This window comes from Meleagris gallopavo, chromosome Z (genome assembly GCF_000146605.3).
Source record: "Meleagris gallopavo isolate NT-WF06-2002-E0010 breed Aviagen turkey brand Nicholas breeding stock chromosome Z, Turkey_5.1, whole genome shotgun sequence".
Taxonomy (NCBI): domain Eukaryota; kingdom Metazoa; phylum Chordata; class Aves; order Galliformes; family Phasianidae; genus Meleagris; species Meleagris gallopavo.
Window position 1 is genome coordinate 19,311,869 of NC_015041.2, and position 12,923 is coordinate 19,324,791.

Here is a 12,923-nt window from a genome sequence, read left to right on the forward strand (position 1 = left end):
AATATGTGTATATATATATATGTGTGTGTGTGTGTGTGTATATATAAATATATATATATATATATACACACACTCTGCACATTAATAAGATGCATACCAACCAATTATCTACTTACTATTTTCAGAGGTACCAATAAGCTAAAACAGTAAAGCCACAACTATCCAAACAGAAAAATGTAAATAACTTTATTTATAATCTGTTTTCAAGTTAAATTGACACAAATTGAAGATGTGACCTTGTGGTAATAAGAAGTAGGAGAGGTTCAGAAATAGCAGACAAGTTGCATTTTGTCAGAATGACTATCAATAGCCCTCAAACAGTGTATGAAGATTTCTTCACAAGTTGCAGTCTTAATTCTGTCTTGATATGAGTGAGTTAACTTCATACTCACTAGAAAACCAAAACTGCAACAGAAACAATTTCTATGGTGAATATTTCATTAGATGTTTTTCTGATCAGGCAGTTAGCATATATTTCCATGCAAGCAGGCTACAGGCGTGCATTTATAGTTTGAGTGCAAAATGTTTTCTTCTCTAACCATTATCCCACTTACATGTTGATGGAATAATAATGATACAAAATCAATTTGGTGTTAAAGTGTATTTGTTCAGTTAAATGAAAAACTGCAACTAACTTTAATTTAAAACAGTATTTTCTGTGATTGGGGTTTGCCATTTGATCTAGCAGGATGAAAAATTTTAGTGCAAATCAAAAGTGCAATTATTACAGAGGTAAAGGATTCCTTCCTCACCCTGTGTTAAAGGCATATTGCATGACTCTGTGAAACAATTCAGCCTATTCAAGTCCAAATAGATTTCCGCATAAAGAATCCCTCTGTTCCTGGCTTCAATAGAAAAACATGTAATAACAGCTCCTGTTATTGGTTGCACTGTCTTTTATTGAGGCTATAAAGCCCTTTTTGTTAATACACAAGAAACAAAGAATGTTTACAAGTATTACAAGAGTTGTAGCACATTCCAAAAAAGTTAGCTAATGCCACCATTATAATTCATATTCTGGTTACATATGATTTGTACAGGCATAAAACCTAAACACCGATGATACTGTGGTATGTAAAATATCTATAAAGATGATTTCAGTGTTTTCAAATAACAAACCAATAACTCATTTCTCTTTTAGCTTGGGGATTATACTCTGATAAATACAATATAAGGCCATACAAGTGAACAATTTAAAAAATAAAACAGTATATTTATGGAAGACAGTACAACCTCTACAGCAGTTTATTAGTATTACCACATTTTGTTGTTTTACAGGAATTCTCAACAGGTTCTTCACACTATCTGTTTTAAAGTAGAAAGATATCTGCATCAACAGTGCTGCTAACAGAAGTATAAATTAATTGAGAGAGATCCCCATGTGCTATCCAGACATTCCTGGATTTACTACTCTCCCCTTAGCAAAGCTAATAAAACTCACTATGGAAGAAAACTAAGGAAATGTGAAGATTAATAGGAGTTACGTGCTAGGAGCAATGCTTCTTTCCTGACACAACACAGAGAATACTGTTTGTACAGCAGTTTTAGCCCACATAGCACATACATACATCTATCTTTCCTGCAGACAGTATTCTTTGCTATTATGTTAGTGTAACTAACTGAACTTAACTCACAGATTAGATTCAGAATCTTAACTACCTCTGGAAAAAGATCGCATTAAAAAGCTTCTTAGCCATCAAATGTTGTTAATAGTTTTTATTTGGGAATCTATTTAATGAGAAGCTTAAATATCTTCACAACCCTAACAAGGCAGCCACAGCAACTTACAGATATATTTTTTTAATTAAGTAAGTGCTGTGTGTAGGGTTGCTTTGTTGAAGAAACTACAAATAGCTTGATGCTGCTGTATTAAGCATATGTAGTCAACAGATGATAATGTGGATTTCGTGATTGTGGGATTTTTTTTGTTCTCTCCATTTCATTTCTCCTTGGACCCAACTGCATTTTTTCCCTGTGTTTTAGCTGCTGAAGGCTTGTACAATGGATGCACACATTTCTTAATGGAATCCCTGACCTAGTCCCACTTTTCATTTTCTGAGTTTGTTTCTTTTCGCCCACAAAATAAATCAGATATAATGTGTAATGTCCAAGGAGTTACTGTGTCTTTTTCCATTTGGGAGCCTCTGTTTTATTGTCTAGGCTGCCTCTAGTCTGCGAGGCCAGTAGAGGGCACTTTGTCTTAGGAATCAAAGCAGGCTCCTCAAATATTTTTCGTTTGATTTAGAAAGAGGAAATAGTGTATTGAAAAGCTCCCTGAAACAAATGCGCCTCATCACAGAATGTAATGTGAGCAGCAAGCAGAATTTAAAAGAAAATACAGAAAAACAGTGGTCTCTTTCAGAATAAGGTTAGCTGATGAAGAATGCTAATGTAAGAACAGAAATAACAAAAACTAGAAAAATCTTTAGCCATACAATCATTGCTAAAAGTAGGTACATAAAATGAATCTGAGGCCAGTGATTTATCATGCAGGAACTGAAAGAGAATCCTTCTAAGGCAATCATTTCTGATTACTTTTCAGTACAAGATATTTATACAGTCATGATCAGTTTTAGTTTATTACAGTTATGAATCTTAAGCTTATGCTAAACACTGCAAACTTACATTACAGAATGTAACACAGTTTGCACTGCCTGTGAAAACAGAACCACGCTGCTGGCCTCCAGGGTTGATCTGAGGGTATACATGGCAGCTGAGGAGTCTGAACCTCCTTAATACTATTTCCTTAACAAGCCAAATTGTATCTTGGCGTATGTATAATTCCACTTAAGAATCTTTTTTCTTTACAGTTGGTACTCTTTCATATGCAGTCATTTCCTTTTCTCCATCCAAGGCGAAAAAGTACTTCGTGTTACCAATTGACAGCCTCTCCACAGATATAAACAGACTTCAAGCAGAAGTTTTATGTACATTCTACACTCCAACACTGATTTACACTCATTATAGAAGGGCACATCAGATGTCCATTAAAAGGACTGACAAAGCTATTGTTTCAGCAGTTGTAACAGTTTTCATCATCAGAATAACACGCCTTTTACATTAGGATTTTAGAATTAAGTTGTTACACTAAATCAGCCAACTGCAGAACTCCTTGCCATTCAACACCCATGGAGATCAATCTAATGCACATAATGAAAATGACTTGTACATAAGGATTTTAATAAACCACTGAACGTATCTAGTATATTAATTTTCAGAGGATTAACTATACATTAAATGATGTTATGTGCAGTAGATCTGTTTAACAGATTTATTCTTGTTTGCAAACACACACAAAGAATTTTCAGTCTTCTATTCAAGCAGAAGAGTTAACAATGGTGCTTTTGCTGCTAACTACGGTATGCATTTGGGGGTTATACACCATTTCAATTCACAGGATTCATTTCAGTCAGGAATGTTCCTCGGTGCTGCCACTGAAAGATCTGCTCCGGACATGGTTTCTCAGTTGCTCTATGAGCTCTGGATTCTGCTGCTGTATCTGCTGTGCAAACTGCTGCCCACTGTGTTGAAAATTTTTAAATAATTGAAAAAATAGCAGAGATTTGTAACAAAATGAGATAACCTCATATAATTGAAAACTACATCATAGGAAAGCTAAGATTAAAGATACTTTGATTAAGGCTATACAGCAAGGCAGCTATAGTACCATGACATTATCTACTTGAAATCTCACCAGTCTCTTCCTCATCAGGTTCTTTTTTTTTTCTTTTTCTTTTTTTTTTTTGTCTATTTTTGTATTTGGTAACATGGAAAAAAAAAAGGATTATATTACTTACTAAGATATAGGAGCAAATATATTTTTTGTGATTTGCTCCCTTCTCTTTGAGATGATTTGTTGTAGTAGTTAAAGGTAACTACTCTTAGATAAGGTTGAAATGTAGTACATGGTTGGCAACTTGTAGCAAGAGCTCAACAGAAGAAAGTTCCTCTCATGACTGAAGTAATAGCAGACGCATCTCCACAACAGTTGCAGCTTAAGATTGGAATTCTTGTTGAGATTCATTCCATGTAGGAGATAAGCACGACACTGGTTTACTACAAAAAGCAACTATGTAAAATCTGTTACTTCATGGATGGCCTGCCAATGGTACTCAATCTTCTTCATTTGCCCAAGTATCAAAGGTTAATCAGACTCCTTTCAACCGAAGTGAAGGTTGAAGAAAAGCCACTATTTTCATAAGTCTAGGCACATTTTTGTACACTGAACGATTTTTGTGAAAATGACCCTTGATTTTGGAGGGTCACAGTCCTGTCTGTGATGCCAATTATAATTTATTCTTCCCTTGATGAGGCAAAACTTAAAATGGTTTGAAACAGGCTAGAAGACTGAAAATAAAATCGTAGGACTGTTACTAGGATTTGCCATATAAGCAACTGCATGTTTTTGTGCTGACTCTTCCAGATGCATCATTCTTATAATGTTATAAAAGACTGGGGTTCTGGTTTTTGTGAAAGCCACTCTCTTACTATTATCTGAATTTCCTGGAGTCCTTCTAGTCTAAATGTAGGTTTGCCAGAGCACTGTTAGTTGGGAGACAACTTTAGAACTTCTTGCAACTTGTGCTAGGTAAATCTGTAGCTTTTTTAAGTCTGGGATATCAGATAGTAACACAATTTCAACACAATTCACACAAACACAGGTTCAACACAATTTGAAATGCACTTGGTACGAATAACTAAAGGGTTGAGTAGCACACAAGTTGCATTTAGAAAATTGACACTGTATGAAAACCAGAAAACGAAACTGAGCACAAGGTCATTGCAATTGACGGAGATGTACTGTACATAAGCCTTTAAGACCTCTGATTTAATAATAACCAGGCACACATGAGGAAAGACTGCAGTTTAACTGGTTTGATACTATCCCTTTTTAATACATGGTGCGCTGTGAAGTTTCTACAAATGTATCAGTAAAACTATGATTCATAATACTTACGCATGGATCAGGCTGGACAAATCTGACAGGCCACCAACACCTGCAGCAGGGCCACCAATGGCATTTGACATCATCCCTGACATCCTGGAATAGTTAGCACAGTGTTTGCACTGGAGTCTGCAGGGACCTTTACAGTAAGCAATAAACTGTAGTTCTTTAATGAATTGCAGGGAGGAACTAAGCAGGGAGGAAGAAACTGCAATAGTTCTATTTACAGTAAAGAAATAGGAAAGACACATTTTCAAGAATTCAGTACTGACTACCTTTTCTTTTAGTTCAAACCCTTAAAGACATTTGTTTCAGTAGTACTCCATTTTTATACTTACAGTTGTTGAACTTGGGGATTCTGCATTAAGCTTGCTGCCTAGAATAGACAATATATAGCTACAATTACAACATTTTACAACACTTTCATTACATAGGTGTCACTGAAAAAAATGTGAAAAAAAAGTCAAGATGTATTCTGTTTTATTACAAAATTAAGCATATGTACAAAGATGTGATCTCCAGCAAAAAGAATCATTACAGTTAAATATTTGAAAGATATGGTGAGATAATTCATAACATGTTAGACTCATAGCAGATTCACATTGAAGATTCATACATGAAAAATATGACAAGAAGTCAAACATAAAAACCTTATACCCTAAAAATGAAAAAAAAAAATAATAATAAATCTAAGTGCAAAGGTTTTCTATGAAGCATTTAAAATTCCTAGGCTTCAGAAATCATTTTTGCAACTATTCAAGTAGTAGGAATAAACTCTTAAAGCAAATGCCAGATAAACAAAATATTGCAGAGCAAACCAGATTGTGAACTTACTTTAAACCATAGTTTTGTAACATATTTTCTTTGGTTATTTGTACATCTTGTGTATCTTCTTACTTCGTATTAAGAATGAGGTTATTTGTATTCTCATTTGTATTCTCACAAGGTACCTCAAAAATTCTGTTGTGTTTACTGTAGTGTAAGAGAGTATAGTGACAGATCATATAAAATAAACCAGGTGATGGCTTAAAGCTAGTAATATAATTCCTACAAAAATGTGTGCCCAAAGACTGATGCATAATGCAGTGTGTGCCCCTTCACTATTTTATAGAATGTACTAAAAAAACCCAGACATATAAAACATTAGTTGGCCAATATAGCTTCATACAACCTCTCAAAAGTAAATCAGGACATAAGTATTTTGTTGCATTTCTTTCCTGCAAATTCCATTCTTCAAAGTTAATCTATACCATCTGGCTAAGACAGACCTTCATGAAGAAAAAACTATCGAGGGACAAAACTGCAGCTTGAAAGAGCGCTGGAAGTAAAGGAAAGCACAATATATTACTTAGATTCACTGTTTGCAATCTTTTGAAGTACTACATACATAAAGATGTCAGGGATAATTTGAAAGGGTAACAACAGAAAGGTGTTCTGTGCAGTTATTGTTTTAGACTTTTGTTGGGCAGACTGCATCTGAATCAACAGCTATTCATTTAAGAGGAAATTTCTTTGTTCACTATCAACTGTGGTGGATAAAAAAAAGATATTCCCACCATGATGTTGACATGTGTTTTACTGTTCTTGCCATCTTTGAAAGCAGCACAGCTATCTATGTATATCATTATATGTTCATAATTAGGATAGAATCAACTGGAAATCAGACAAGCATTGGAGTAAACTTATCCTCCCTTCTTGTTTCAAAAACAAAATGAGTTAGAAAAGTTTAAATTCAGTATAATGCATCTTATCTATTATAAGCATTAAAAACACTTGTGTTATTAAACAGGAATTGTTCTTAAAACTTCAGCCTTAAAAGCAATGTAATGTAAAGCCTGAAATACACTCACCATACTAATGAAGGCAGGATTGTTTATCAAGCTTGCCATGTCAAAACTCAGTCCAGTTCCAGTCTAAAAAGAAGTAAGATTTGAAGGTAAGTTTACCTCCAAAATACCAGTCAAAACCATTGTTAATAAATAGATGCAGCGCTAACTTACAGGACTGGACATGTCTCTTAGTTTCTGCTCTGCTATTTTCAAATTTGACTTATAAGAATCATTTTCTGGATCAAGATCCAGTGCTTTTTGGTAACTGGTAATTGCTTCTTCATATTTGTTCACTGAGGTCAGAGCCAACCTAATGTGAAATAAAGAAATCCTGGGTAGAACATTATCAACCATCAAAAGATAACGATACATTTTCTGCTTCAATTAAAACAATGTCTCACAACTAACTATCTTGACATTAAGTTAAAGGATGTTTTGCTGTTGTGCTACTACTGCTTAGTATAAACCTTTGTTACTGCAGAACAGATGATCCTCAAGAACTCATCTGGCATCATCTACTCCATACATATGAAAGTTTCATTAAAAACTCTGGCATTATCAGATGATTTCGTTTCTGAAAACATAAAGTGAGCTCAGAAATTCCTCTTATTGTTTCCTTTGGTTCTTTTGATCCAAGAGATTATGTGGAAAAGTATATTAGAAAGATAAGCAGGATTAAGATACTTATAATATGAATTCTGCTGCTGCAAGAAAACGGAGAGTAAAACCACGAGTTTCAATCTAAAAGGCTTTTGCACTGGGTCAGTGTAAGTTTCTCCTCTTGGATCTTCTACATCACTGCTTGACATACAGGGTATAGAGGATAGTAGCAATATCTTTAAAAGATACATTTCAGAGAAGCCTGCTCAATTTCTGAAAAACATTATTCTCCAGCAGCTCAGGAGTGCACAGAATGGATTATCTACTATTTCTTGTTTTCAAATTTGTTTAGCTCCCACATTAAAAACATTTCCTTCTTGGAGCTATTCCAGAAGTCCAGCTGGTTGCAGTTTCAGTTCTGCCTTCTGCTGTATATTCAATTTATGCTGATCGCAAAGCTAACCTGATTTTTTCTTCATTTTGTGAAAGATCTGCGTAACCTACATTCCACTAATAATCAGTACTCCAGTTTCCCTTTAATATTTGCTGAGCTACACAGATAGGTTTAATAAGCTTGTGCTAATAACCACTGTGAGACCTTGGTCTTTTATCACAGGCAAGAGGGTTCAGTGTGTTAGATACATCAGTCATGGCCATCAATCTTAGCTATAACAAACTCGGTAACAGCATAAAACTCCAGTATGAAACTTTTAGAGTAACTCATGCAATATTGTTTTCTCTACACAATTGCTCTCATGAACTGTGTTCTTCCTCTTGGCCCATAAATTAGCAGTTTCTAACCAGAGGATAAATGCAGTCAGATATTTCTCTGATGCAACTGAGTTTATTTATGGCAAAAGTATGCAAAATTCTGCTTCTTGGTAGACCCTGCAGTCTGAACAGCAGGCGAGCCTCCTTGCTCACAATTCCAGACCCAGCATTTTTTTTTTTAAACTGTCTACATAGCTGCATATTTCTGAAAGACTTCTGTTTATTTCTGTCATCAAGACACAGAATTTAACACCAAATCCTCAGAAAAACTGATACACTTTGTAACTCAGTCAGAAAGACTAGCAATTTCATATGAATTTTTTCTTTTGAGACAGTAGTTTCTGCTCTTTTCTTCCCCAGTTATTACTAAACAAGCACTGTATCCTTACTCAGCCTATGCCATATATATTAATCTTTCAAGCTTCTGAGTTGAACAGTACCCTGTAGTTGAGAATATATCCTCTTTTAAAACAATCAGACAAAGAAAGGAAAAGCTTGTGAGAATGTGAGATCCCGCTTAACACTGTTTATGAAATAGTACACTGATCTTACATCCAAAACTCTAAAATAACCTCCAATTTTCAATTAAATCACCCTGTACTTTCCCTCCGTCTCACTGAGATCTGAAGATCTTGGGTTCTGCCATATGCAGAAAAAAAAATCTAAGGAGAGTTACATAACCCCTACAATATCAAAGTGAAATAATGATGCACTATCTCAAGGCTACATTTGTACTGATAAAATAAACTGTGTCTATGAAGGTTTTCAGATTACAGGATTCTATCATCTTTGATTTTAAATAAATGTTCCCTGGCATGCTGTCCCGAGCCAGCTAGCCCAAATAATTCTGGGGCATGGTTCAGAAGTTAACACAGGCCAATGCAATTTAGCAATAGGCAGCTTGAATGTGGTCACTCCATAACTAGATTTTAGTCAATAATATGGACATTGGCTATTTTGTGCCAATTGACCCCAAAGAACAACCCCAAACATTTTTTGAATTTAAATCAAAAGCCAAAAGGCTGAAGAAGTGTTCAGCCCACACCCTCACTATATGCTTTGTTAATGAAAATGCAAAGCTAGATGTCTTAGAATTATGGCCCTTCACTCCAATAGACATTCTTTGTCAGACTGTGCTTAGCAGATCCTCTGCCTAAAGGGGCAATCCTGTTAACTCCTCAGCCTGGATGAAGAAAATTGTTGAAGTTTTAGCACAACTAAACATCTGTTTCCTGGAGCTATTGACCAGAAAAATCAAGCTTCTACTGCTAGTGCTGAAGCCCCAGTACTTTAAAAGATGCTGTTCTCTAATTGCATCAACAGGTTCCTTTTTCCAAAAGCAGAATTTGTATTAGTCACAACTAGGTAGGAGCTAAAAAAGAAAAACACAGAATGACTTCCTAAACAAAATCTGTGAAGTTGAGAAAATGAAATTAAAACAAACCAAAACCCAAAAAAATCCAGACAAGATTTGATACGAAAATGGTAAGATCAATTAAAACTTAAGGTCAATAAAACTTAAAGCTGACATCATGACAGAGTCATCCTCAGAAAATTGCTTTCAGAATAAGAACGTCAGCTAAGTAAAACAACATAGCTCCACTTATTTCTGAAAACATACTGATTTGCACAGGGGTTTTCAGTGTTTACTCAGATTTACATTAGCTTACCCCATTCTTCCATATGCTTTGCTGTACTTTGGGTCTATTGCTATGGCTCTCTCACAGTCCTTTATTGCTTCGCTGTACTTATTGAGTTTACTTTGAGCAGCTGCCCTAGGAGAAGGTGGAGAAAGAAAGGAGAGAGCTTAGTCAAGAAAACAGTAACAGCAAGATCAACAAGCTTATGTTTTTACATTTTTTGTTTTTACATCCTAATGTTTAATCTTTCTGACTTTTCATTCACTATTTAGGCAATGCTTTCCTCAGTGAAGTAGGACAAGCGAAAATTCTTAATATGCTAAGGTATATTGCTGGACTAGGGCTTTGGAGAACACACTTGTCTTTGAAGGCACAAAGGACAAATAATCCTAAGAAACTGTTAGCTTATGACGATGCACAAGATACATCACAAAACCTATTGCATGAAGTGAAACTCTCAAAATCATTTTTCCAGTAAGGAGTATATTTTTAATGCTATCCAAAAGAATGCTGTGGTTTTTTTCTGCTCTCTTAGCAGTTATGAATCTGTTCTTCAGGAAGTACAGAATTGCCTTTCCATAGGAACCATCCCACTTGATCTCTGAAACTGGCTTCAGGAGAACAATCTAGCAGCTTCATGCCAGTTTTGAACTGAAGGCATCTTTATTTTACACACACAGTCGTATCTCAGTAAAAGTCATGCTTGCAAATAAATTGGGGTGACACTTGCCAATAATCTCTGGATTACTAAATAAAAATTGCACCTCTATACCAGCAATAACACTGAAATATTAAATGCTGTGATTACTAACAGTGGTTAGTAACAAATTAACTCTTTCCCCACTTTGAAAGGTCTAATAGTAATCCAGTTTATTCTTCCTTTGTTAAAAAACTACGGGAGAAATAGAGTATTTCCATTACATGTAGCATTTTTAAAAAATTTTAAATTAGGAAAGCTAGATACTACAATCACCACTCAATCCCTTCTCCAGTGATAGCCTGAAATAGCATTTTTTTTTTTCTGACTTCCTATAAGTAGTCTGTTCAGAAGACATTCTAGCCATTTTAAATATTTAGCATACTTCACAGTTTTGTAGCTCTGCAAATGCCAGTAAGCTTTATACATAAAACTTGGGGAATGTGCTTCATCTCTCATGCATTTGAGCAGAAAATGTTCTTTCCATGTTTACCAAAAAAAAAAAAAGTGCAGACAGTTCAAACTGCAGTGGTATCCAATCCCTCTCATTTTCACAGAGCTGAAAGTAAAAAGCAATATTTTGAAAGCAATAATTCCTGAGAAGAAAAAGGCCTATGTTAATTCAGATACTGCATACCTTTGGAAACTCCAGAGAAATGCTTGTCCTCTTGTACGTAACTTTGTACAGTACTGAGCTCATGGACATTGAGATTTGTTTTTGTTCTCGTAAGGTGTAGCACACAGAATGAACAATTTCTACCTTTTTTTGCCAACTACAGATTTGCTACTGAAGCTCATTCTATTGAAGAAATGTTCTGTGACTTTGAAAGGCTTTTGAATCAGGCCTTTTATTAACATTTTTTATCTATAATCATTTATGCGATCAGTTTTCTAAGTTAACATGGATTATTTACATTTTTAGCTGCTATCTTAATGATGTAAAATAAAATTACTAAGTTGTGCATTCCCTTCCTCTTTACGCTTGCCACAAAACACTGAGTCTCACTTCTATTTATCACAAACTAAATTCTGAGTAATGGAAGCATAGCCCCCAAAAGGAAAAATCCATAGCATGCAGTACCACAGGGACAGGTTGACAGCACTCAAATTGTTATGTCCTTCTGGTAACAGATGCATTCAAGAATAAGGTACAGAGATGCTGTAGAGGAAGGGCATAACTTCCTCTAGAGCCTCTAATTACAGCAGGGTCTCAAAATACACCACTTTTGTTCTAATACTGAGGGCAATATACTGCAACCTGCAGCTGCTGCTGCAATTACATGTCCTTCCAGACTTCATCTAGTCCCTTGTCAGTACTATGGTGAAGAACTGATTATACAACAAAATTATAAGAACGTTGTTATTTCTCAACAGATCACGCACAAAATTACAGAATATTTATACAATCTTTGAAATCTCCAAAATCTTATACCCACCTCAGTGCTTTTTTCTAAGGCTAGTCAATACTATGGAAGACTGAAATGACAACTAGACCACCAGAAGAAAAGGCTCTTATTATTCTCAACACACTGGGAACCACATCCTATGTCATGATTTGCTATAAACATCCTAACTTACAAAAGCTGACATCTAATGTCAGAGTAATTTTAAAGCCCATATGACACCTTCTGATACAGATTTGCTGAGGTATCTCAATTCTGCTTTATAACTGCTAGAAATTCACCATGTTAATTTAAAAATATCTGTTTTTCTAGCCTCACATGGTTTTTATCTACATAATATTTTATATTTTTTAAAATGTTTATGAGGTTTGGGAATAAAAAGTGTGTATTATTTTGTTTTTACCTGTTGCAGTAATAGACTGCATTGTTTGGATCCAGTTCTATTGCCCTAGTATAACAATCCACTGCAGCACCATAATTTTCTTCTTTCATATGATTGTTACCTGCAATAAATTACAAAAATCTCTTAAGTAATTAGCAGACACATCACTATGTTTTAAGAAAGTATAGAAGCCACATTATAGCACCTAAATAAGGCAGTTCTGATGCATGTTTTTGAGATATATTCTTTAAAATGTAACTGGCATGGAATAAAGCAAATAGAATCATATACTATGTCTGTAAAGGTTATTAAGCGCATTGCAATCCACCAGATAAGCCTTTATCTTCTTACCTTTCTTTGCTATTTCATAGTTTCCAGACAGTTTTTGCTGCTAAGATCAATTTGTTGAGAAATATAACTGTAGTTGCAGTACCACTTTAATACAGATTAATCAGTAATCCAACAGGCAATTTGTTAACTCCTTATTGGTCTTACATCAATAAAAAATTTTCCCTGTAACTATTCATTTAATAAAGGAAATAAGCCCCACTTCTCTGATGTTGCTACATTGTTTATTAGTTAGAATAATGAGAAGCATATACATAGATACATAACAGAGGTAGCCTAAAAAACAATTTGAAGATATAATATATATA

General features: G+C 34.8%; 1 protein-coding gene across 1 annotated transcript in view; it reads right to left on the reverse strand.

Annotated features, from left to right (window-relative positions):
* Nucleotides 1-201: 201 nt before the first annotated feature.
* The window catches only part of SGTB (small glutamine rich tetratricopeptide repeat containing beta), a 19,633-nt gene continuing 6,911 nt past the window's right edge, over nt 202-12,923 (reverse strand). Inside the window, exons 4-10 of the mRNA XM_010725482.3 lie at nt 12,289-12,388; nt 9,816-9,920; nt 6,946-7,084; nt 6,796-6,858; nt 5,284-5,321; nt 4,958-5,041; nt 202-3,521 (exon numbers count right to left, since the gene is read on the reverse strand). Of these exons, the coding sequence (XP_010723784.1) occupies nt 3,410-3,521; nt 4,958-5,041; nt 5,284-5,321; nt 6,796-6,858; nt 6,946-7,084; nt 9,816-9,920; nt 12,289-12,388 (641 nt within the window). The 3' untranslated portion in view covers nt 202-3,409. The remainder of the gene's footprint in view (nt 3,522-4,957; nt 5,042-5,283; nt 5,322-6,795; nt 6,859-6,945; nt 7,085-9,815; nt 9,921-12,288; nt 12,389-12,923) is intronic.